The 25,129-nt window shown below is 30.3% G+C and overlaps 1 protein-coding gene across 4 annotated transcripts; it reads right to left on the minus strand.

Moving 5' to 3' along the window:
* Nucleotides 1–575: 575 nt before the first annotated feature.
* LOC136080594 (uncharacterized) lies at nt 576–8,926 on the minus strand. 4 transcript variants are annotated; one of them, XM_065797438.1, is made up of 6 exons: nt 8,794–8,926; nt 5,048–5,482; nt 2,224–2,487; nt 1,778–1,951; nt 1,338–1,627; nt 576–1,102 (listed from the first exon to the last, which is right to left on the minus strand). In XM_065797438.1, exons 2-5 carry the CDS (start codon nt 5,144–5,146, stop codon nt 1,580–1,582), a joined length of 585 nt encoding a protein of 194 aa, XP_065653510.1. In that variant the 5' UTR covers nt 5,147–5,482; nt 8,794–8,926; the 3' UTR covers nt 576–1,102; nt 1,338–1,579. The 4 variants fall into 4 exon arrangements, with proteins under 4 accessions (XP_065653510.1, XP_065653513.1, XP_065653511.1 ...); XM_065797441.1 differs by lacking the exon at nt 5,048–5,482 and having other exon boundaries at nt 584–1,102; nt 8,794–8,919; XM_065797439.1 differs by lacking the exon at nt 5,048–5,482 and having other exon boundaries at nt 639–1,102; nt 8,794–8,919.
* Nucleotides 8,927–25,129: the final 16,203 nt, after the last annotated feature.

Consider the following 25,129-nt stretch of genomic DNA (forward strand, 5'->3'; position numbering starts at 1 on the left):
AATTAGCAGAAGAGTTGAATGTTGATCAGGCAACAATTTCAAGACGTTTACAAGCTCTCGGTAAAATAAGAAAGGAAATTTTTTTGCATCGAATAGTGACTGGAGATGAAAAATGGATTTATTTTGACAATCCAGTCCGCACAACACATTATGTTGACCCAGGCGCACCTGTAAAATCAACACCAAAGAGGAATATTCATGGAGATAAGGCTTTGCTGTCTATTTGGTGGGATCAGATTGGTGTGGTATACTATGAGTTGCTAAAACCTAAAGAAACAATTGATGGGCCACTTTACAGACTCCAATTATTCCGTTTAAGAAAAGCATTAGAAGAAAAACGACCCGAATATGCTGAGAGACACGATAAAATAATTCTTCAACATGACAATGCTCGTCCTCATGTTTGTAAAGTTGTTCAAACAGCGTTGAAAACTATCGGATGGGAAGTCTTATGCCACCCGCCGTATTCACCAGACCTTGCTCCATCAGATTACTATTTATTCCGATCAATGTCACATGGCTTGGCAGATCAGCACTTCTCGAATTATGAAGAGGTCAAAAAATGGCTCGATGATTGGATAGCTTCTAAACCTGAGAAATTCTATTGGGATGGAATTCATAAGTTACCAAAAAATTGGCAAAAAGTAGTAGAAAATAATGGAAATTACATTCAAAGAAATATAAATAAAACATCTCCAAAACAAACGTTCTAATTCAAAGAAAAAACAGCGGTTTCATATGCATACACCTATTATATATAGTATCATGTAGTTTAGGATCATGTATATATATTTCAAACAAACTTTACATTACTTCGAAAAGAGTTCAACAGTGCATTGCACTTTTTTGATATGAAAATAAATTGTTCAAATCCACATATCTCTTGAAAAAAACCAAGCAACTGCCCAAAACAAGATGGATATGATAAGTCCAATAAATAATACACAATAACTAAAATCACCACCATCTCACTGGTGCTGACTAATGGCTGAGTGTCCATCTCAAGACCGTGTTGACTCCTTATGCCATACTCCTTGTGATTAAAAATCACTTGGGGACCATAAGAACTTGGCACTCTTATGTATTCTCCAATAGACTCACACTAAAAAATATATATAATAGTATAATAGTAAAATAATATTGCAAAAAAATATTGTGAAAATTTTTAAAGTACACATTCCAGTTTTTCACATACATTCCAGTTTAATATCATTTTTATGAAAGAATTATACTGTTACAAAAAAAAAAAGAGACAGAAGAAAAGTTATTTCATGGAAACATAGACATGCATGTTGTTTAATTCAAAATAAATTCTAATATTCAGGTTATAAACTTACATCCACTTTCATAAACAATTTATCACATGTCTTCTTGGAAATAAGTTTCTGCTGGAGCTTTAACAAATTAGCAGTGTGGTTACCAGACTCTGGAGAAATCCAAAACAACATTGCTTGTATCTTGACTGTAGCATCCTTGAAATCAGCATAAAAACGAATTGCTTCCTCCAGCATTAGTGTAGGAGCAAAACCAATTCTCTTTGGCATCACACTGAATGTCTCATTATTAAATAGTTGTCTATTTAAAATGGACAAGGTTGGCTGTGAAGGTTTTTTTTTTTTAATTCATTCTAAAATAAAAAGTACTCGTCGATTTTAAACATACAAGAGCTATAAAAACTACTCTAATAAAAACCGGAATAAATTAAGAGAAAAACTATTTACAAGAATATCTAAATAATACAAATATTGGTTAAATACATAAATTATATTTTTCTTACTTCAACATCGTTTAATAGCTGTTCTTGATTAGCTACCAATTCAGTCACAACAGGTTTAAGTTTCCTATTGTTATTTGAAACAGAAACCTGTGAAAGCCTTTTCACCTTTAAGCTGTGACACTTGGTATACTGTCGTTGTCGAAAATTGTTTGGCAACTTTTTAAACATCAGATCCTAACATAACCAAAATATAATCTTATAGTTTATAAAAAAAAAAGTAATAGCAAATTCATGAGGCTGTTTGCTAAACAAACATTAATGCATAAATTGTCAGATAAAACTTTAAAAAATATTAACTTTTAAAATTTACTTATTAATAATACATAATGAAAAAAGTACATGAACTTAAAAAGAATAAAATCTTTAAATGCAAAATTAATACTATCACTTTTAGTATGAACTAATTGGACTAACAAATACATTATTAAACGTAATATTTCACTTACCCATCGTTGACCATAACAAGGATATAAGCCAAGACAAGTCGACTTTAACTTTGAAAAAAATATTTTGCGCAGAAGAATTCTATTTTCAATGATAGCATGAGTTGGGATATGGGAGAAGCAGAATGATAACAGACAAGCCATTAATTCTCTGGCCACAATCTTATCTTCTACTACAGAGTTGCTGCTAACAAATTGTTTAATGTGTGGAGGAAAGCAATTAATGAGTTGTTGTCTAACGTCACCAATAAAAGGAATTTTATCAATCTAAATCAATATGCAAGTAGATATTAATACCATAATATTAGGAGAAAGTCGTTATTAAACCTGACACGGTAAAATCTTCAAATAAAAAAATGCAAATTTATTTTTATAATAAAAAAATTTAGAAAAAAGCTATACAAACATATATAACAATATAACAATATATATATATATATATATATATATATATATATATATATATATATATATATATATATATATATATATATATATATATGTATATATATATATATATATATATATATATATATATATATATATATATATATATATATATATATATATATATATATAAAATTAAGCAAAATAACATTTACAAACTCAGTCTAAAAAAATTTGTGACAATATTATTCTTGCAGTAAACAGGTGCATATGTACTTTATGAATGACTCCTAACTGTATTTAGCTATTTAATTACAAGTAATATATGGAAGTGCTGGGGGTACAATATAGATGTTACCAGCCTCTTTAAAGTAAAATGCAGGCCAAGGAAAAGGAATATTTTCTGTTGAAATAGGTGTTAAAGGAATAATAATATCTTCAATACCACTAAAAAATCCTCTTATCTCATCATATGCAACAGACTGGAGCTGTGTTGTAATAAGAAACTTTTTGTCACCTATGACTTGTATCTCCTTAATTATATAAACAAGAAATTGTAAACCACTATTAAACCACAAACATGACCCAAGACAATATTTAATACCATTAACCTGAATACGAGATATTACATTTTTCCTAAAAGTTACTTGATCTAATTCACAGAGAACTCCATTATTCAACTCACCAGTAGAACTGTAAAAAGATGATACAGTGTTTAAAATCATTCCCTTTAGGGCTGTATATTGCATATTTTTAAAATTAAAATGTCTGATATTTTTAATTACTTGGTGTTTTCTCTAAAATCCCATGCACATGTGGTATCGTAGAGGACCAAATTGTCTGGATTGATGTGGATAATGTATGAGAAAATGAAGCTTAGGTATAAATTTTTCTGGATTTCCATAAAAAGTGTATGATAAGCAGCTATTTTTTCCTCTGAGCAAAATAAATAATCAGTTGTAATTGGAGAAAGACATAATTGAAGTATATGAAGAAGTTTAATTAGGCATGAAAAATGAAGATCAACCACAGTGGTTCTCAAAAAAACAGGCAAAACACGGCAAAAAGACAGCACCTGAGCACTTCCAAATTTGCCCTTAATAACTAAATCGACTATTACAGGTGGTTTTTCACTGTCCAGTGGATACTGAAAGCACTTTACAAAGTCATTTAAGCTATCTAGTGTAAATAAACCTTGAAAAACAGCGTTATTTAAGTAAAGTTCTATCTGTAAAGGTATTGCACCTTCTAACAAATCATGCATGGGATCAAAAAGCACTTGTTTTGTGACATCAAAATTTCTAATTTCTGATAAAATGATTGCAGAATGAACACCATACAATTTTGACCATTTTTGACGTTGTTTGGGAGGTAGAAGTGGATTATCAAGTTCTTGGACTCTTATCTTATGTTCTTCTATATCACGAACAATACACTGAGAATGTCTATTGTGAATAAGCATATCTGAACGAGTAGAATTACAAACTCGACAACACCTAAGAACCTTCCTGTTAAAGCCTTCCTTAAAACCAGCAATTGCATTACATGCTAACGAATCACCAATGAAGTTCTTCAATTTAACTGTGAATCGCTTACCTTTAGTATCGGTTAGAGTTGAGGAATCAAATAAAGATAGCTCATTTAGAGATTGAACTAAATCAAGTACAAGTGATTTCATGAAGATTTTATTTTTAACTGATTTAGAACCAGTTATTGATAAGGGAAATATTGAAAAAGTTTTACTGAGGCTATAATCAGCTACATTTAACAACTGAAAATACAAAACCCACAACTTATGGTTTCCTCTTGATTTACCTATTGGATTGGTAATACCTAAATCATCTGAAAACAATGAAATCAATATTTCAGAAGAATTTTCTAAACACTTATCATATTCAGGGGATATCAAAATAAACTTAAGTATTTCTTTAAATGAAATATAGCATCCCTGTAAGCCATTTTCAGAAATAGATTCAACTTTTGGTACATTGAAAGCATTTTTAAAGTACTGCTTTCTTAAATATTCTGCTGATAATTGCTGGCAAATTGTAGATAGCTCTTCTTTTGGTGTGTTATCAGTTAAAATATCTTATAAATTTGAAAAAATAATATTGACTACATTTTCAGAACATCAATATTTTCCTCTCAGGTGTAGAGCTAATGCACCAAGCTTTCTATTCTCTGTTGGAATCTCAATGTCAATTTCTTCAACAGTGTCATCAATTTCTTCAACAGTGTCATCAATTTCTTCAACATCTTCAATCATAGTAATTGGAATGAGACAGTTTTTATAATTAAGTTGAAAACCTCTAACACTTTTAAATTTAGTAAAACAATTATCGCATACTAATGAACCTGCCTGACCATGTAATTTAAGATGAGATATCATTATATAAGCTCTATATGTTTTAAAATCACAAATACAACAATTTAACCTTACTTTTTGGATTGCATTTGTTAGTGGATTAGAGGCGAAAGCCACTTGAGCAGTATAAGATAGTTGACTGGAAATGTATAAGATAGTTGACTGAAAACGCATGTTTTTGAGCTAAAGCTTCTTGAATAAATACTGGTTCAGATACATCGGCTGCGCTCTCTAAATTTGATTGGTCACTAGATTGTTGGTGTGAAGTAGGTGTCTCATCATAAGTCAATAGTGGAGGATTGGATGAATGCTTTGAACAATATTCTGCTGGTGAGCATGATGACATTTGGCAGAAAGAGCTTGAATAAAGTTTAGACACTGGCAAAGACAAGGCCTCAACTTCCAGATTTTGCTTATTTAGAATGGCAAGAAAAGTATCTTCATCGACGTTACATCCATTCCATGTGATTCCACAAATGTTCCCACTAGTACTAGCAAACTTCTTTGAAACTAAAATAAAAACAAAACATAATTTTTCTTCAGATCTGTCTCTTTTGTAGGCTCTAAGCATATTTCAAATTTATTTAAAAAGAGTTTAAAAAATTAAAAAGGTAATGTGGGGTAACTTTGACACCAGAATTTGACAACCCCACTTAAAAGCAGCAACTTAAAATAAAACATAATAAAATAAAAAATATATATATGTGTATAAATAAAGATATATTTTATATCTTTATATTTTAAAAAAATATATATATGTGTATAAATAAAGATATTATATGTGTATAAATAAAGATATATTTTATATATTATATTGAAATGTTTTGCAGTCTGCTTTTAAAGTTACTCTATGTAAACTTGATTAAGAATTAAAATGAAAATATTAAATAGCATGCATATAGGGGAGATGGGGGCGCATTAATCGCCGTAGCAGTGTTTTGAAAATTGCGCAGAACCTGAAAGAGATGTAAAAACTTATTAACTACGAAACACATGTAGAACTATCTGGCTTTTGGAATATATAAATATTTTGATTTAAAAAAATGATAAACATGAATAATTTTAACTTTTAAACAACCCTCTCAAAAGATCAATGTACCCCAAACTATGGGGTACTATGATCTCCGACTTGGGGCACATTGATCTTATATGCGTAATATTATCTAAACGTTTAACACTTCTATAACTAAATCTTGTAAATAATTTAGTCAAAGGGTAATATAGAAATAAAAAAATTTAGATGTATTATATGTATAACATATAATACATCTAAATTTTTTAATTATTTTTTAAATATAGCAGTTAAACCCACTAGTCTAATTTTTAATTAAAAAATGTATAAATCACAGCAGCTATAAGCTACCCGCTTTATATACGTTTAAAAATTTACAACAACTTGAAATTTATAAGAACTGAAATATAAAGACTGAAATAAGAATACAACTTTAAAGTTTACAAAACTTGTTAAAAGTACAATATTTTGATTAAGAATATTTCATCATTTGTGAAAGTCAAGTTGTGAAGCAGCTTTTGGTTTACATTGTTTTTTATTCCTAAGCAAGTAACTCTTAGTTTCTTTCTTATCATTTGTGGGGACTTTTTGTTGATTTTTGGTTTGCTTCAAAATTTTCTTTTCTTTTGACAAACGAATTTCATTTCTGACAGGAGTATCAGTCAAGATCCTTGTTTTTAACTGCCTACTTTTAACATTTTTTTTTCTGGCAGATGCTTTTGGGTAAGGTTTTAAAACCTCAGGTGAGATTATAGAAGCAACACTTGTTGACACTTTGTTTAAAATACTTGTTTCAATATTTACTATAGTTATTTCAGACTCTATGTGATTAACATGTGCTGGTATCATTTCAGATTCCATGTTGTTGACAGGAGTGATAGTAACTGTATCTGGAGCAGCTCTATCTGTAACTGATGATGGTAAATATTCGTCATCTTTGAAAATTTCAGAATTGAATGGCTCAATGCCAGCTACTCTAAATCCTGTCTGTATATTAGATGGTGAGAAAGCTTTTGTATACGGTTCTCGAACTATTGAAACAATATCATAAATGGTCATTGGTCTTGGGTTTGAAACCATCCAATTATAACATGCAGAATTGTAAAACCTTTTCAATGGTCCAAAAACAGTTCTATCTAATGGCTGCAATTTATGGCTGCAATGGGGAGGAAAACTTATCATTGTAATTCCGTGTTGAATTGCAAGCTCCAAGCCTTTAACAGAAATATGACTTTCATGACTGTCGAGAAGTAACAAAACTGGAGATTCCTGAGAACAGTTTGAATATTTAACAAAATGTTTAATCCATTCTATGAAAATTTCTGAGTTCATCCAACCAGAAGGATTTGCAAATCCCACACATCCAGGAGGTCCTTCCTTAATCATGTAATCATGAAACTTTACCCTAGGAAAAATAAATAATGGAGGAATGGAATTTTCAATAGCATTAGAGGCACAACATGCAGTTACCAATGTTCCTCGTTCTGCAGATGTGATTCTTCCAAATTGTTTGCTTCCTCTACCAGCTAAAACCTTTACTGGCTTTTGAACGGTTGTTAAACCAGTTTCATCAACATTATATATACAGTTAGGATTATATTTATATCGATTTCTTACCGTTTTAAGATTTTGAAAAAACTCTCTTACAGTGTGTTTGTTAAAAGCTGTTGATCGAGCGAAGCTCGTTGCTTCAGGTGTTCGTAGAGACAACTCTGGTTGTCTCTACGATAACTTGATAAACTTTTTTCATCTTCTGCTGTAAAAACTTGTCTATTGTTGTAGTTAGGCTTGAAAGCTTCATTTGGATTAAGCCTCTTTTTACGACAATATCTTTTTAAAGTCATTCTATCTATGTTAAACTGACGTGCTACAACATTCAGTTGTGTAAATTCTAAAACTTTATTAACAGCTACTTTCATTGTTTCACTTGGTATAGCAACTTTATTTGTTTTTTAATTCTATTTCTAACCATTTTAAGATCTGTAAAAAAATATATCAATAAAAACATATGTTTTTAATAAATGCTAATATTTAACATAATAATATTATGTTAAATATTTTTTAATTATTATGTTAAATATTATTCTTTTGATATTATAAAATAATAGTATTATTATTACTAGCTTATAACATAAGTAGATTTAAAAAATGAAATGCTAAAAGCTATTGTTTGTTTATATATAGTTTTTTTTTAAATTATAAATACAATTCCATTCGTTTAACTGTATTGCTTATAAACAAAAACATGGGGCACTTCGTCTTCTATGGGGCACTTTGATCCTCCGATCAATGGGCCCCCTCATAGTCAAAGATCAATGTACCCCAATAGGTATAGGTAACATATTGATAGCAATATCTACTGTATAAATTGCAGCCAAATAAAAATTATATATTATATTATACACCTAACACTTACAAATTTAAAATAAAATTGTTGTTAACCCATACAGACATCTAAATAAAAATATATTTGAATTATACGATTTAAAAAAATCACTTTTTATGACGAAAAACAATATTTTCTTTATTTTTTTTGACACTGATAACCTTATGAAAAAATATTACGAATAATCAATTAGGGAAGCATAATGGTTAATTAAATTGCAACCTCACTTCTAGTAAGGCAAAAATGAACGAGTAAAAGCCAAAAGATCATACTGCCCCGGCGATCAATGCGCCCCCATCTCCCCTACATTTGCAAAAATTTTACTTAGGCAAAATATTACGTAAAAATTTTATATTATTCTTAACAATCTATAAACATTATTAAATGTGTATTTCTGAAATTTTTAAAAATAAATATGCATACCATTATTTAAAAAATCAATAATACTGCTATTATTAGCAATAACAATTTTTCGTTCGCCAAGGTACTTAACAAGAACAGCTTTGACCATTTGATCTTCTTCTTTGTTATTTCTTTTCTAGTTACAATATAAATTATGAAAGTAATGATATTAAACCTTGTTTTGTATAAATATTATTTTGTGGTAATAATAAGGCACATTAACTAATCAAATTAAAAAATAAAATTAAAATAACAATAAGGTACATTAACTTAAATAATAATATTATATAAGTTATATAATATATGATTTATATATAATATATTATTATATATTATATATAAATCATATATTATATGATTTTATTTAGGGATTTATATTCTCTTCCTGATGATCCAGCAATGGTGAAACTTAAAGTTGAAGAAAAAAGTTAGATAAGTGTCTTTTACTAATTTATATATATATATATATATATATATATATATATATATATATATATATATATATATATATATATATATATATATATATATATATATATATATATATATATATATATATATATATATATATATATATATAAATATATAAATATATATATATATATATATATATATATATATATATATATATATATATATATATATATATATATATATATATATATATATATATATATATATCAATGCATTATGGTATATATTTCAATGATTTATAAATCATTGAATTTTGCTAAAAATAATCAACCTTATCTTATTTCTTATAAAAAAATCCTCGTGCAACAATTAAACAATTTTCAAAGATACTTTCAACTCGCGCTTTTTTTACAAATACTTTTATGATGTCATATTATAAGGTGATGACATATTTCCAACCAACATAACGGTAAACATAACGGTTAATCAAACACATTACATTTATATACAAATATACAAATAACTTTGGCCAACATAACGCTTTAGACAGATTAATTACTAATATAACGGAAAACATAACGCCAAACTTTTCATTTAGCGTTATGTAACCGTTATGTTAGCGTTATATTTTTTGCTGTGCACTTTTTAAAGACTGTGGATTGTCTCAAAGCCTTAATAAACCAACAAGATCGCTTTTTCTTCTTTGACACATCTTTTCAATTGTGAATAGTTACCAGTGCATTCTTAAGATTCTTTGCAATAGCAATCTTGAGCATCAAGTTCTTTAACAATAAATTTTAATGTGTCATTAACTGTTAATAATGTTACTTCTCTTTTACAAATCATTTCAGAACCTAAAACAATTGGCTTAAGAATTTTTGCTAAATTTTTAACTACATCCACCCATGGCCCAGAGGTTCTAAAACAGGACCTTATGCTGGGCCCATCTGCGGGTCTTTTTTTTTTTACGGGAAAAATTTTTTTTTCCCTCTAAATATTCTTTCGAAAATATTTTTTCTTTGCAAAAAATTTTTTTTTCCCTCTAAATATTTGCGAAGAAAAATATTTTTGCGAAGAAAAATATTTTTCTTTGACAGATAAAATAAGGAAGTTATTAATTAATTCCTGTAATTAAAAAGATTAAAATGACCTGATTACTTTTAACCAAACAAGAAAGTTTTCTAGCCGGTACTAAATTTGTATTTGTAAAAAAAAGTTTTTTTATCCACAGATCGTTTAAAAATGTTATTTTAAAAAAGAAATTATAATGACAGTGTACCATAAGCTATTTTTAATGCACTTGGCCTGTTTATTCCGTCAGAACTAAAATCCAAAAATTGCGATCTATAAAAATACTATCTTCATGACAGTAAAAGACACTTAAAGACTGTCTTAATGATAAGATAAAATTAAAGAAAAGTTTTTAAAATTTATTTGAAAAAGAATATATTTAATAGCATTGGTAATACAAAAATTATGAATATTATCTTAACTGACATTTTCAGGTTTTTTCCAAAGTAAACTTTGCAACGATATCACTAAAATCAACTCGTTTTGCTAAATCATTTTCAATGTATAATGTGGCAAGGTGATTTAAGCGATATTGACAGGTTGTGCATCTTTGCTATGATTTTAATTTGTTTGCCAGGTTGCTAAATATCTTTCTGTTAATGATACAGTTACTGGAATTGTACAAAACAGTTTAACTGTCAGACAGATATTGGTAAAAATGCCTTGAAGTTGTTTGTCATAAATTGAAATCAGAAGACGAAGGGGAGAACTTTCAATACCAAAAACTGTTTTGTAAATACTTTTCAGATGAACTATTTTACTAATTAAGTCTTCTGACAGATCTTTCTTGTATGCATTTACAAGTTTGGCTGCTTTTAAATTTAGGTCTACATCCTCATATATCTAAAAATTTAAAATGGTTAATTCGAAATTCATGTTAATTATAAAATCCAGCACTGGGTAAACTATAAAAGTTTTGAAATCTTTATCTGGTTCAGTAAAAGGATTTTTTTTGTAGCAAATTAAGCTTGTATTTCAATAACTTCTGCAACAACTTTTACCTCTTGAACAATACTTTCCTACGAGTCACGTATGTGAGTTATCTCCTTCACTAAATCTTGGATAAGGGCTGTTTCAACCTTAAGGGATATTCTTTTGCTTTGTATGACAACGATCTTATAGTCGATAGTTGGTAGTATTTTGTGCCAAAAATTAGTCATAAGTAGACCTTTATAAGTTGTCAAGTATTTTTTCAAGCCTTTAGCAATGTTTTGTGCTGAAGGTGTTAGTTCTAAAACATTTTCCTGGAGGAAAACATCTAACACAGCGAGTACGCCAGGATGGTGTTTGACGGTTGATCAAATGGCTTGAATTCTTTCACTCCACCTTGTTTTTGAAAGACTTTGAAGCGATAACGGTATGTGTTTTTTAACACATCTCATCGAGCAGGACTATGAGAGAACAAGCAATAGAAGCTTTCTATGCTTCCAAAAAAGGTTGTTACATCAGAATTTAATTTTGCTGCGTTGACTCGCAGACGGTTTAATGAATTGGCTCCACATGGAGAACATAAGGCAGATTGGTTTTTTTATAAGATGCGGGCCTTAACACCATTTGTTTTACCACACATATTTGAACGTTTTCATAACCTTGTAAACGACAATCTTGAAATGGCATGTTGTGTCTTTCTGGAGTCGCAAGTACTTCTTCTGTTATTTTTTCTCCTGTTTTCCCGTCAAAGCTCATAAACTTTATGAAACGCTCGTTTACTTCAAATACCTTAGTGTCCATATTTTGAGATGCATACCTTAAAATAAGAACATTTTGTTCGATGTACGAAATAAAGTTGCATCAATTATCAACCCATAAAAGATTGCATCTTTGCTTTGATCAAGAATAGTTCAAAGAAAAGTTAAAAAACTTTTTGATGAAAACATTTTGAGAGTACCAAGACAAACAATGTGGTTTTCCCTTTATAATTTTTGATTCTAACTGACTTTGTTTTACTTTGGCGAGATGTTGCTGTGTCACTTCATCATAATTTTCAGTTAATTCTAAGATCCTTAAGAAATTGCCATTATAAACATCCCCAATTGTTGTGTTCTCTCCTTGAAATGCTAAACCTCTAGATGATAAAAATAGTGTGACATCTATAACCCGTTTCAGGATTACTTTCAACTTATTTATCTCACATTATATTTGGAGCTGTTATTGTTTGTCTATTCCATTTCCTTTTGTTGACTCCAAAAGTACTTTCCAGGCCAAATATTGTTTTCGATGTTCATCACTAATTTCATAATTGGGCAAAATATTACGCAATTTTTTCCATGGTGTTTTTTTTTGGGAAAAATCCTTCACAGGCTAAACTGCTCAAATTGTAGTTATTTTGATTATAAAAAAGACGGCATCGTAAGTAGTAAAGTTTTTCTTTAGTTAAACTCCATGCTAACCACTCTCTTGGAAAATGATCTCGTGTTCGCTCATTTTTTATTTTTGTAAACAATAAAGATTCATAAAACTTTCTTCATTTTAGATATTTCGATAATTTTTCATATATCTGCCTAACTTCCCCAAAGCTGTAAGATGTTACTATACTTTGGCGCTGTCCATTTAAAATCAATTTGGGTCATATACCAGGGTCATCAAAAGTTATTTCAGCGTTTTTAATTACATTAGAATCAGAAGTATTATCTGCATTCAATTCTTTTTCTGCCACATCATCATTAGACTTATCTCTTGTGTCTTGTCCATCAGAAGCAGATGGATCCATGTGCATTTCTTTTGTCTGAATTTTCACCTGTTAAAACTACTTTAAAATGATCTTCAGCTCAGATATCAATGCTACAGTTATGCTCTCTCCAATCCTCAATTTTACCATTAGAAGAATCTACGTTTCCATAAAAATCGGAAAAATTTGGTTATTGATTGACTATCAAGAGATTCTTTTGATCTTATCTCATTTTTAAATTTTCTCTTTTGAGCTCCAGATTTATGTTTTTAATTTGAGTTACACAGGGTGTTTGAATAACTTGACAATCTAAAAAAATAATTTTCCTTTCGAGACATTATTTAAATCATGAACAACAAATTTATCTTTTAAGGAAGTAAAAGTTTAGTTTTAGAACATCAGAATCATAATATTTTCAAATGATATATAAGTCTGAACACAAATAATTTCAGAATAAATTATTTTCCTTTTTTAGTTTATTGATTTAATTACAAAGTTCAAATAATGTAAAATGATTAACCTGAAAGATAATGGATCAAATTATGCTAACCAATCCATTAACGAAGAAAAAACTAATTTATGAGAAAAATGCTGGAATTAGTTTACACAACGGTTCGCATAATAGTTTTAAGACCATAGCGCTCTTAAGTGCAAATATGTTAAAAATGTTAAGCTACTTGTTAACGTCAACGACTAATAACTTATATTTCATAACGAAGATGAGTTTAGCTTCAGGAATCGCTCAAAGAAATTAGCGTAAAAAACGGTAATATATATGGAATAAGTAAAAAAACGAGAAGGTTACGACCGTCTCACAAAAAATGAAAAAATTAAACTAAGCTAATATACATAATACTATATATCAGTAGGAAGCTCTACTTCTCCTCTTTTAGAAAATATATAGCTTGTTATAGGATGCCGCTATCATAAAAAATTATATGGGCTGAAACAGAAGGTAAAAATAGGCGTTTTTGCGATAAAATAATTCATTTTTAATCGCCCAAGTTCAATTGAACCTTCTAAAAATTCAAAAACTGTCCTGCTCATTGCAATCAGGTTTTTAGCTGCACTAATCATTGCAACTTATGATAAAAACATACTTATTGCCAGACGAATTCAGAAAACCATTTATTTTAATCAAAAGTTATTACCACTATTGTCACGCTGTGACAATTAGGGTACTAATAGTTTTATGTCACGGCGTGACAATTTCTTAACAAAATTTAAAACTGCTAAACTGAAACCACAATTGAGTTTTTATCAACTTTAATGACCCAGATTATTGTGTTAACGTTTCCTATAAAGACATTAAAATATAGGTATGTTTTGCAAATGGGAAAAAACACAAAAAACTAACAGTTCTATTTGTGTTAATAAGGTATGCTTCATAAAAATCCGTACCTTTTATACTAGTTTCCAATTATTATTAAAGATTTTTAATATGGCTAAAAGTTATGCTGGCGCTCTGTCATCTGGCAATGCATCTGTGCTGACGAGAAGCAACCTTGGAATATTTGGTTCGAAAGCTGAAATCGATAACTCAAACGTCTTAGTGTGCCGGTACGGTGATTTAAATTGTAGTATAAACGATTTTCTTTCTGCCTTGGCTTGTAAAAAGTTACTCGGAAATGTTTGGGGTGTGACGAGGCACTACGCCAACAAACTTTTCGAATTTGCAGTTGTTAACATTTCCTCATTGTCATCTTTTCTCGACACTGAAATTGAAGTCAAAGGTTGTGTTTTAACCTTTCAACAGAAGTTCGTTCGAAAGGTCCACGTGCTAGTTCAGAATATCCCGATTGGCACGCTAAAGAATGGTTGTCAAAGCGCAATCGTCCTGCTTGGCAAGCACTAGCTGTAGGAAGAAGGGATTTCGACTCCTTTTATTTGCAGAAATGTAAGGCGCACGGTGAGGATATCTTCACTGGAAATGTGATTATCGTTATCAGGAACTGGTAGAATCCTACCCAAAACCCTCTACCTCGATATCAAAACGTTGATGGACTCACTCTAAGGTATAAACATCAAGGCCAGCCCGAATCCACAACTTCAAAATCATCAAACCCAACCATTGTACCCTCAGATCCGAGGTTAACAGTGACAGTGTTGACATTAGTGTCGACATGGAAATTGATAAAGAAAAGCCTAGTGAAAAGGAACAGCTTTCAAAAACTCAAAAACGAAAGACCACCCAGCCGACAAGAAAACGAACGACAAGAAAAACACCAAAGAAACTAACAAATACTACAGAGAAAAAAGAACCCGTGTGTTTGGAAGAATTTTTGTTTTCGAAACAAAAAGATGGGACGTGTTTCGACGACGAAACGGATTCTCTTGTAATCGATGAAGATTATGAAAGCCAACTATGTGCGGAAAAGAAATCGTAAGATTTTTATTTCTTCTTATTTTTTTCGTTTCAGTTCTCTTTTTTTAGCTTTGTTCTCGAATCAGACTTTTATTTTCCTTTTTGGAACTCTGGTCCGAGCCACAGTTGTTTCGGGGTGGCGATTCTCTCTAAATCCAACATTTCGTTAACCGAACTAAAAAGGGACGCTAACGGTAGAATATTAAACGCCATGATAAAAATTGACGAACACGAAATGCAGGTGGGGAATATTTACGCACCCAATGTGCCAAGAGAAAGGCGCCATTTTTTTGGCGACCTTGGCGAATTCTCGCAGGACACAGGACTACCCGTCCTGATGGCCGGGGACTTCAACACGGTCGAAAGCCTGCCTCTTGACACAACGCTAAATATCACACTTAAGGTACTTCTAAACTCGGGGTCTTCCGACAGAATCTACTGCCCTGATAAAGTCGCCAAAAAAACAACACGCACCAAAATTCTCACCAACCCTTTTTCCGACCACGAGTTCGTGTCAACAACTGTCAATTTTAGTAAATTTAGGAGAGGACCAGGTTACTGGAAATTAAATTGTTCTCTTTTGGAAATAGAGGTGCATAGGCAAAAAATTGAACTCTTAATTCAAGATTGGCAAACAAAAAAACGGTCCTACAAGTCCATTTTAAAATGGTGGGACGACTTTTTGTAAGGGCTGAATTACAACACATATCGGTACAGGAAAGTGCGAAAAACAAAAAACAAATGAAAAGGATTGAAAACGAAATCCGACGGGAGCGACAAAACGCTAACCTGAATTTAGATAACATCAAAGAAAAACGCGATGCTCTTTTCTTGCTCCAGTTTCCCGGAGCGTTTATTCGCACGAAACAAAAACTAATCGAAGAAGGAAAAAAACCTTCAAAATTTTTGTATAATTTGGAAAAAACTCGACAGCGGAACAAGTCAATTACCGAAATTCGCAAGAATGACGGCACATTGACGAGTGAACCTGGCGAAATACTCAACTCCCTATCAACGTATTATAAAAACATTTACACCAAAACAAATTTATGCAAAGACAGCCAAAACCGTGTCTTGTCTAAACAACATCACTATCACTATCAACATCACTAAACGTTTGAGTGATGATGAAAACGTATTTTTAAACACCCGCCTAACCGGCGCGGAACTAAAAGAGGCCCTTTTTAAATTTGAAAACGGAAAATCTCCGGGCTATGACGGATTTCCAGCTAAATTTTACAAAACTTTTTGGCACGTTTTAGAAAAAGATTTTGAAGAACTTGCTTACGAAATTCTTTTCTTAGAAAAAAACACCAGCCGCTCTATGATAAAATCAATAATTTCACTTATTCCCAAACAAGGAAATCTTACTAAATGCAAAAATTGGAGGCCTATATCTTTAATCGGCGCTGATTACAAAATAATCACAAAAGCGCTGGCCCTAAGACTTGCAAAAGTAATGGGGAAAATTATAGAACCAACTCAAACTTGCGGAATTCCAGGTAGAAACATTTTTTAAAATTTACATCTAGTACGTGATCTAATAGATTACGCAGAATTTAAAAAACTACCTAGTTTCATTTCGACAATAGATCAAGAAAAGGCGTTTGACAAAGTCGATCGCACGTTTCTGCTGCAGATTCTCCAAAAATTCTATCTCGGAGAAAATTTTGTATCTTTCATTAACACCTTGTATTCAGAAGTTTCGGCAACTGTTCTGAATTGCGGCTTCCTGTCTACCTCCTTTCTTACGTAAAGGGAGTTAGACAGGGAGACCCTCTCTCTCTTTTGCTGAACGTTTTTGTTGCTGAAGCTTTGGCTTTGGTGATCAGAGCGGATAGCAGAATAGAGGGTTTTCCTCTGCTGGGAACACGGAAACCTCTGAAACGATTATGAAGACGATTCGAACTTTATTGCTAAGGACGTAAAATGTGTCCGCTATTTCTTTGAAAACCTAAAATTATTCGAAAAAGCAAGTGGTTCAGTGATCAACGCCTCAAAAACCAAGGGTCTTGCTCTTGAGGGTTTTGATCCCGAAATTTTCACAGAATTGGACAACATAGAGTGGAACAATGACACCGGTTTCAAAATTTTAGGTGTTACTTTTTACACCAGACTGAGCAATACTACCAATTTCAACTGGCAAGTAGCTCTTAACAAAATAGAGAAAAAGCTCAAGTTTCTGGGACTGCGTACTTTGTCACTTAAGGGAAAGACTAATCTGATAAATACGCTAGCAATATCAAAAGTGTGGTTTCTAGCAAACGTTTTGCCCACTCCCGATTGGGTAATAGAGCGTTTGCATCTAGCCATTTTCGAAAATCTGTGGCAAAAGACCAATTTCAACCCGGTCAAACGAGAGACACTTTTCTTACCCGTCAAAAGCGGGGGTCTCGGAATTTTATCACCGAAGGAGCAAAGTCTTGCGATCCGCCTCAAAACGTTCTTTCAAATAAAAGAACGCGACGAGGACAAAACTCACGATTCTTAATACTTTTCAAAGTATTGGGTGGCAAGTTCACTTGTTAAATTTACTAAGCTAAACGAAAGCTGGAATTTTTTAAGGCAAAACACGTTTCCAAAACACTGGGACAACAAAATGTCTCAGTACTACAAAACTACAATTGAAATCTTAGATAAATACGGGTCCCTCTTTAACATCCCCCTAAAATCAACAAAAAATTTTTACTTAGAAGTGGCAAAAAACAAAAAGACAGTCGTGCCAGCAGAACTTTTCTGGAACAGTTCAACAAAAACAACAATGCCGTGGACCCAAATTTGGAAAAGAAATTTTACCTCCCACGCATACGGACCGACGCAAAACATCCTCTTTCGATTTCTCCATAACAGCTTACCTTCTGCTGCCTTGCTTGCCAAAAGCACAAGGCAACAGATCGTTAAAAACAACAAATGTAAAACTTGCGGAAAAATTGAGGACAATCTACATATCTTTGCTTACTGTCCTCTCTCTGTTACAATATGGGAATACTTTAAACATGTATATAACTCCTTGACATCCCAAAACAACTTTTCTCCAATAAATTCCGTATTCTCGAAAAACTGCGAATTTATCGGAGAAAAACCCTATCTCGCAGCTGCTGTTGACAGTCACTCAAACCATTATGAGTGAAATATGGAACAGCAGATGCCACCATATGTTTAACAATTCAAGTATTGACCCAACGGCAGTGATCAGGATAATTACCAGAAACATCAGGAATATTATTACTTTAAAATATAATTATCATGTCCGTAGAAATACCACGGACATTTTCTGTCAACTTTTTTGTATTAAAAACGTTTTTTGTCAAATAGAGAACGGGAACCTGAAACTAAAAATATGAGCTAAACTAATACACTGGCTCGTAGAAAGAACTAAATGTTTAGTTGAGTGTTCCCGTGTCCTTTAAACATATATTTTTTTACAACAAAAATATTGTTATATATAATTAGACAATCACTGCCAGCCTTTAGTTTATGATATATATTTTATTATTTGCATTTCTTTCTGTAGATTTCGTAACGTGATGATTTGTGTAAAAGTCCTGTATTTTTTAGTATTAATTAATAAAATCTTTCTTTACTAAATATACTTTATTAATCTTTACCAACTTCATTATCAACCTTTTTCCATATTCTCGATTTCTTTCCGCACAAAGGCTCAAAAATTAAAAAAAAAAAAAAAAACAGAAAAAAATATAAAATTAAAAATAAAAAAAAAATTAAAAATTAAAAAACACAAAAAAAAAATAAAAACACAAAAAACAAACAAAAATTAAAAAATGTATATATATAAAAACACGACTAAAGAATATTTTAGAATAGATCGAAGTAAATCTAATGTAAATAAGCTTGTTTTTTTCTTTTGCTTTCTTATAATATAAAAGTGTATCATAAAAATATTTATAAATGGAAAAATATATAAAGCTGAACGATTTGTAAACTTATTGTAAACATGCGTATTTATTATGCAGAGATAGTAAAAACTTTTGTAAATATTTATTATTTTGTAATAAAAAAAATTAAGAAAAATGTTTTGCATAGGCAACATTTGGAGGATAAATGCTCAGCTATCCTTGAGGCTCTCCTATGGGATACAGAGAGCCTTTCTAAGAGATTGTTATAACTCCATTGAGCCCTAGATGTAGTACGTGCATCTCCATAACTACTATGTTGCTTTTTTTGTACGTACGTGCATCTCCATAACTACTATGTTGCTTTTTTCTAATCTTTCAAGGGTATATTATGCCTCTTACTAATGAACGTCAAAAGAAATATCGTGAAAGACAGTTAAAAAATTTTTGCATAAAAGTAGTTAAAGAAGAAGAATCAAAAAGGAAAAAAGAAAGAAGACTTGCTAAATTGGAGGCTCAGTGAGAAAAAGAAAGGTAACGAAAGAGAAAGAGCAGACAAAAAATAGCAGAATTAAAATCTGTAGCTGTTGTATCACCCCGTTCCAAATCTGCGAGCACTCTTAGAAAAGCTGTTAAGAGAGCCGAGTCAGCTCTACCAATATCAGCTAGAAAGAGGACTAAAGTTGTACAAAAATTTTAACAAAAATGAATGAAATCCATAGCCCAGAAAAAATTGGTTCTTAATTTTTACCAGCGTGATGATATATCTCGTCAAGCACCTGGTAAAAGAGACACCATTTTGGTGAGATTAAAGAACAAGAAAGAAACAGTGAAAACAAATTTTCCATTGTATTCACATGAATTTCCTCTTAGCATTGTATGTGATAGTGAAAAAGACATTTGTTATAATAATATGTGTACAACAAGCAAAGATGCTGTAAAGTTTCATAACCTATATGTTTTGAATGAAATTGAAAAGAATAAATGCATTACATCGTACCAATGGGAAAAAGTTGCAGATGGTAATGGAAAAGAATACAATAAAAAAATTGAAAAAAAGGGAAGAGTTGATGATCTTTACAGCACCTTTTCAAAATCTTTACCTTCATTTCTTTGGCATTATTTTAATAAACAAACAATCAAAGACATATCGTGATCATAAGGTCTAACTTCAAAGTAATCCAGACATAGCCGTTCTTCAAGTAGATTTTGCTGAAAATTTTTCAACTTTGTGGCAAGATGAAGTGCAGTCAGCACATTGGCACAAGAAGCTTACTGTGTTTAACTTTTAATGAAGCTGTTTAAAATGAGACTAATTTCAATGTCTATTTTGTTTCTATGGAAGATATTATAAGTACAATAAAAAAATTTAAAATTGATGAGTTATTTACAAAAGCACTAGCAAAACCAGGAATATTTGCAGTGCACCTAATTCAAAACAATATTGGGAAAATAGAAATACCACCTTATTCAAGTGCCACGTATTTAGTGAAACAACTTACGTCTTCAGATAAAATCACCGAAAAACTTTAAAACGTTGTATATATGACAGCAATATAATATGGACGCTATTTATACACTGATATAGTATGGGCGTGTTCTGAAGATTACTATGTAAGAACTATTTTTATGAAGATGTAATTGTATATTTGTCTAATACCTATCTACTAAGTTTTAAATTTATTAAAAACAGCCCATTAATCTGGTTTATAATTACCCAAATGGGCCTGATCGCGCTATGACGTTTACCATTACTTAATTAAAGCTGCGCCTGTTTGAAATTTAATTTAAAAAAATGTAATTTAGTTATAAAACTTGTAAGAGTAATGTCTAAACTTTTTGTTTAATGCCAAGTTAATAATTCAGTTCATCTATATTAGCTGAATCGCTGTGAAGATCTAAAAACTAAAAAACAATGAGAATGTTTTGGTCACGCTGTGACGTTTCATATTTTCTTGCATGAATGAGAGGCTAATATATCTACCCAAATTTTTGTTTTTTGTAGCACCTATTATGAGCATACTAAATAGCAAAACAAATTCTTTTTATAGCTATTTTAATGTTAAAATATTAAAGGCTTAAGACAAAAAAAAGGCGGTTGTCACGCTGTGATGGTCGTGGAATTGCTCTTACCTGAATTGTTGAAATGTCTGGTTGTTTTCTAGTTTTTAATTTTAGACAATGTTTTTGGTTCAAAAGTTTTTCTTTTCTTTTCACATTTATTTTTAATTTAAAACAATAATATTTTACTCGGATTTAGTATTTTTCCGGTTACTACCACCGGGCCGCGGTCCGCCATACCCCCCCTCTCCTTGTGGGGGCCGTGTTTTCATCTTATCAAAGTTATTGATCCATGGGTACCGAAAAAAAAAAATCCCGGGATTTCGGAAATTCGATTTTTTATTTTTCCCGGGAATTCCCGGGTACAAATTCCCGGGAACAACTCCTCATCTCTTATATTTCATCAACAAAACAAGTTTTATTGAAAACTATACCCAAACCTAAAGCTCAACCTAAGCCTAAATAATTAAAGTTATGGTTAAAAAACAGCTTTTAATAAAATAACTCTTATCAGGATCAGGATTAGAGTATGGTTTTTAATAATTCCGATTTTATATAAATCTTGTTTTTTAGCAAATTTAAGGAGTGCTTGAAATGCACAATTACCCTATTGGTTGTCATGCAGCTGTAGAGGTAGTTTCTACTAGCATTACAATTTATGATTCCGAGTGCCTGAATATAAAAAAAACCTTGTCGCAAAAGTTAATAGTTATAACCTTGTTAATATATATATATATATATATATATATATATATATATATATATATATATATATATATATATATATATATATATATATATATATATATGTATATATATATATATATATATATATATATGTATATATATATATATATATATATATATATATATATATATATATATATATATATATATATATATATATATATATTTAAACAACTTTAAAAAGTATTCTACACAATAGAGTGCTCAATGTTCTTAAAAGAACAGAGCAATTATATTAGTAGTAGAAAATCACTTAACAAAAATTTTTTCCATTTAACACTGTGTTTCATCAACAAAGATTCATCAGAAATGGATGATCAAATTAATAAAACTTCAATTTATACCAAAATTAAATTACAGGAAGTTGCAAATGTCTTAACTACTGTAAATTTTCACACATTTGTGGAATTTGCTGACACTATTATAAAAAGAATTCTTTAGAAATGATTACTTATGCTATTTTTTTTAAATGTTTTTTTAAAAAGGGTAGTTAATGTAACTATTATTTGAGCTCATTTATTTTTATAGTTTTATTAGGAGAACCTTGTTTTCGTGTCTTCATTTAGAAATCAGTTTCGATTTTTTCTTTAATAAACATTTTTGGTTTGCATGTGTATTTGTTTAAAATTTTTCTTGTAGGTAAGTATACATTTTTTGGAAATATTGTTATATGCATGCGCTGTTTTAATGATACAGCTATTCAGTATAAAATCATAAATATTTTTATCTTTTAATTCCCATACATATTTTGAGAGCATGGTGTCTTTTGAATACTTTTTATTTTAAAAGATTGCTTATGATTGGCAAAACGTTTATTCCATTCATTCTCTGTTATGCCGATTAACAGGTACATTCTTAGAGGAAACAACACATTTATATACCACGTTTTTTGATAAACAACTTCCACTCATTGGACATTTGCTTTTTGTTTACAATTACATATTTCTGTAGTTTTTTTATTTAGGATTTCATTTTTGTTTAATAAAGCCTTATTGTGACCTTTTATAACCCTTTCCATATTATTTTTACAACTGTAGCTAACTTTAATTGTATTTCAATTAAAAATTTTATGTAATTTATTAGAGAAGAGGAAATGCTTATCAACCAATTTTGAAAACACTTTTCCTATGTTGATGGAAACTTTTTTGCTATATGGGGGGTTGAACTAAATTACATATCTAATTCTATTTTGCTTTTTAGCATTCATTTTTTCAGGATCAATTTTTTGTCAAAAATTTTCAAAACCTTTTTTTAAGTGCATCTTTAAATATTTATTTAGAGGAATTGAATAAATTTTCATTTGAGGAGTTTTGATTTAGTCTGTTATTAATTGAAATCGGGATTTGTTTTAGAACTTGGGGTGGATGGTTAGAGTTAATGTTAATATATAATATTTCATTGTTTGGTTTTTTGAAAGGCTTATATGAATTTTCAGAGAGGTTAAATGTGACATCAAGAAAATTCACAATTTTTAAATTTATGTTTATTTCGATTTGAAAGCCAATATTTTTAAAAATTTTTATAATATCTTTTCTAATTTTGTCGAGCTGTGGACCAGATTTTCTACGCATTTTACGCGACAATATTACTAGTTCTTATGAAAAAGCCCCTAAAAATTTGGAAAAGGCAATTAATTTAGAAGCGCAAAGTATTGCTAAAAAAATAAACCTTGATAATAGAATCGAATCAACTGCCCCTGCCCAAGCCTTCGTAACACTAAAAGACCATAAACCAAATTTTCAAAACAAACTTCCTTGTAGGTTATTGGTTCCCTCAAAAAGTGAGATTGGACATATAAGCAAAATTAAATTGGACAAAATTAATAATATTCTTAGAAATAAATTAAATTTGCAACAGTGGAAAAATACCACTGATGTTATAAATTGGTTCTCCATAATCGAAAATAAAAATGACTGCACATTTATTCAATTTGACATTAATGATTTTTACCCCTCAATAACCGCAGATATTTTAGATAAGACTATTGAATTTGCAAAAAGCCACACAGCTATTCCTGATGACACAATCCGTATAATAAAACATTGTAGAAAAACCTTACTTTATTTTAATAAGGAAACTTGGAAAAAGAAAAACATACATGACTGCTTTGATGTAACAATGAGCAGTTATGACGGAGCAGAAATTTGTGAATTTGTTGGACTATATATTTTAGATTTGTTAAGTAAAATAATCAATATAAAAGATTTAGGCCTTTATCGCGACGATGGTTTAATAGTAATGCGTAGAAAATCTGGTCCACAGCTCGACAAAATTAGAAAAGATATTATAAAAATTTTTAAAAATATTGGCTTTCAAATCGAAATAAACATAAATTTAAAAATTGTGAATTTTCTTGATGTCACATTTAACCTCTCTGAAAATTCATATAAGCCTTTCAAAAAACCAAACAATGAACTATTATATATTAACATTAACTCTAACCATCCACCCCAAGTTCTAAAACAAATCCCGATTTCAATTAATTACAGACTAAATCAAAACTCCTCAAATGAAAATGTATTCAATTCCTCTAAACGAATATTTGAAGATGCCCTAAAAAGAAGTGGTTTTGAAAATTTTGAACTAAAATTTGACCCTGAAAAAAAGAATACAAAAAAACGAAATAGAACTAGAAATGTAATTTGGTTCAACCCCCCATATAGCAAAAATGTTTCTACTAACATAGGAAAAGTGTTTTTAAAATTGGTTGATAAGCATTTCCCGCGATCTAATAAACTACATAAAATTTTTAATCGAAATACAATTAAAGTTAGCTACAGTTGCACAAAAAATATGGAAAGAGTTATAAAAGGTCACAATAAGGCTTTGTTAAACAAAAAAGAAATCCTAAATGAAAAAACTACAGAAAATTGTAATTGTAAACAAAAAATCAATTGTCCAATGAGTGGAAGTTGTTTATCAAAAAATGTGGTATATAAATGTGTTGTTTCCTCTAAGAATGTACCTGATAAACAATATATTGGCATAACAGAGGGTGAATGGAAAAAACGTTTTGCCAATCATAAGCAATCTTTCAAGAATAAAAAGTATTCAAAAGACACCATGCTGTCAAAATATATATGGGAATTAAAAGAAAAAAATATTGATGATTTTATACTGAATTGGTCTATCCTTAAAACAGCGCCTGCATATAACAATATTTCCAAAAAATGCATA

This window comes from Hydra vulgaris, chromosome 05 (genome assembly GCF_038396675.1).
Source record: "Hydra vulgaris chromosome 05, alternate assembly HydraT2T_AEP".
NCBI lineage: Eukaryota > Metazoa > Cnidaria > Hydrozoa > Anthoathecata > Hydridae > Hydra > Hydra vulgaris.

Bases quoted from the DNA above. Each gene is read 5' to 3' on its own strand.
- LOC136080594 (XM_065797438.1), bottom strand. From the start codon at position 5,146: ATGCGTTTTCAGTCAACTATCTTATACATTTCCAGTCAACTATCTTAT. The intron at 2,488-5,047 runs GTAAGGTTAAAT...ATATTGATTTAG, and splicing joins TAACAAATGCAATCCAAAAA to ATTGATAAAATTCCTTTTAT. The intron at 1,952-2,223 runs GTAAGTGAAATA...TGGTTATGTTAG, and splicing joins CTTGTTATGGTCAACGATGG to GATCTGATGTTTAAAAAGTT.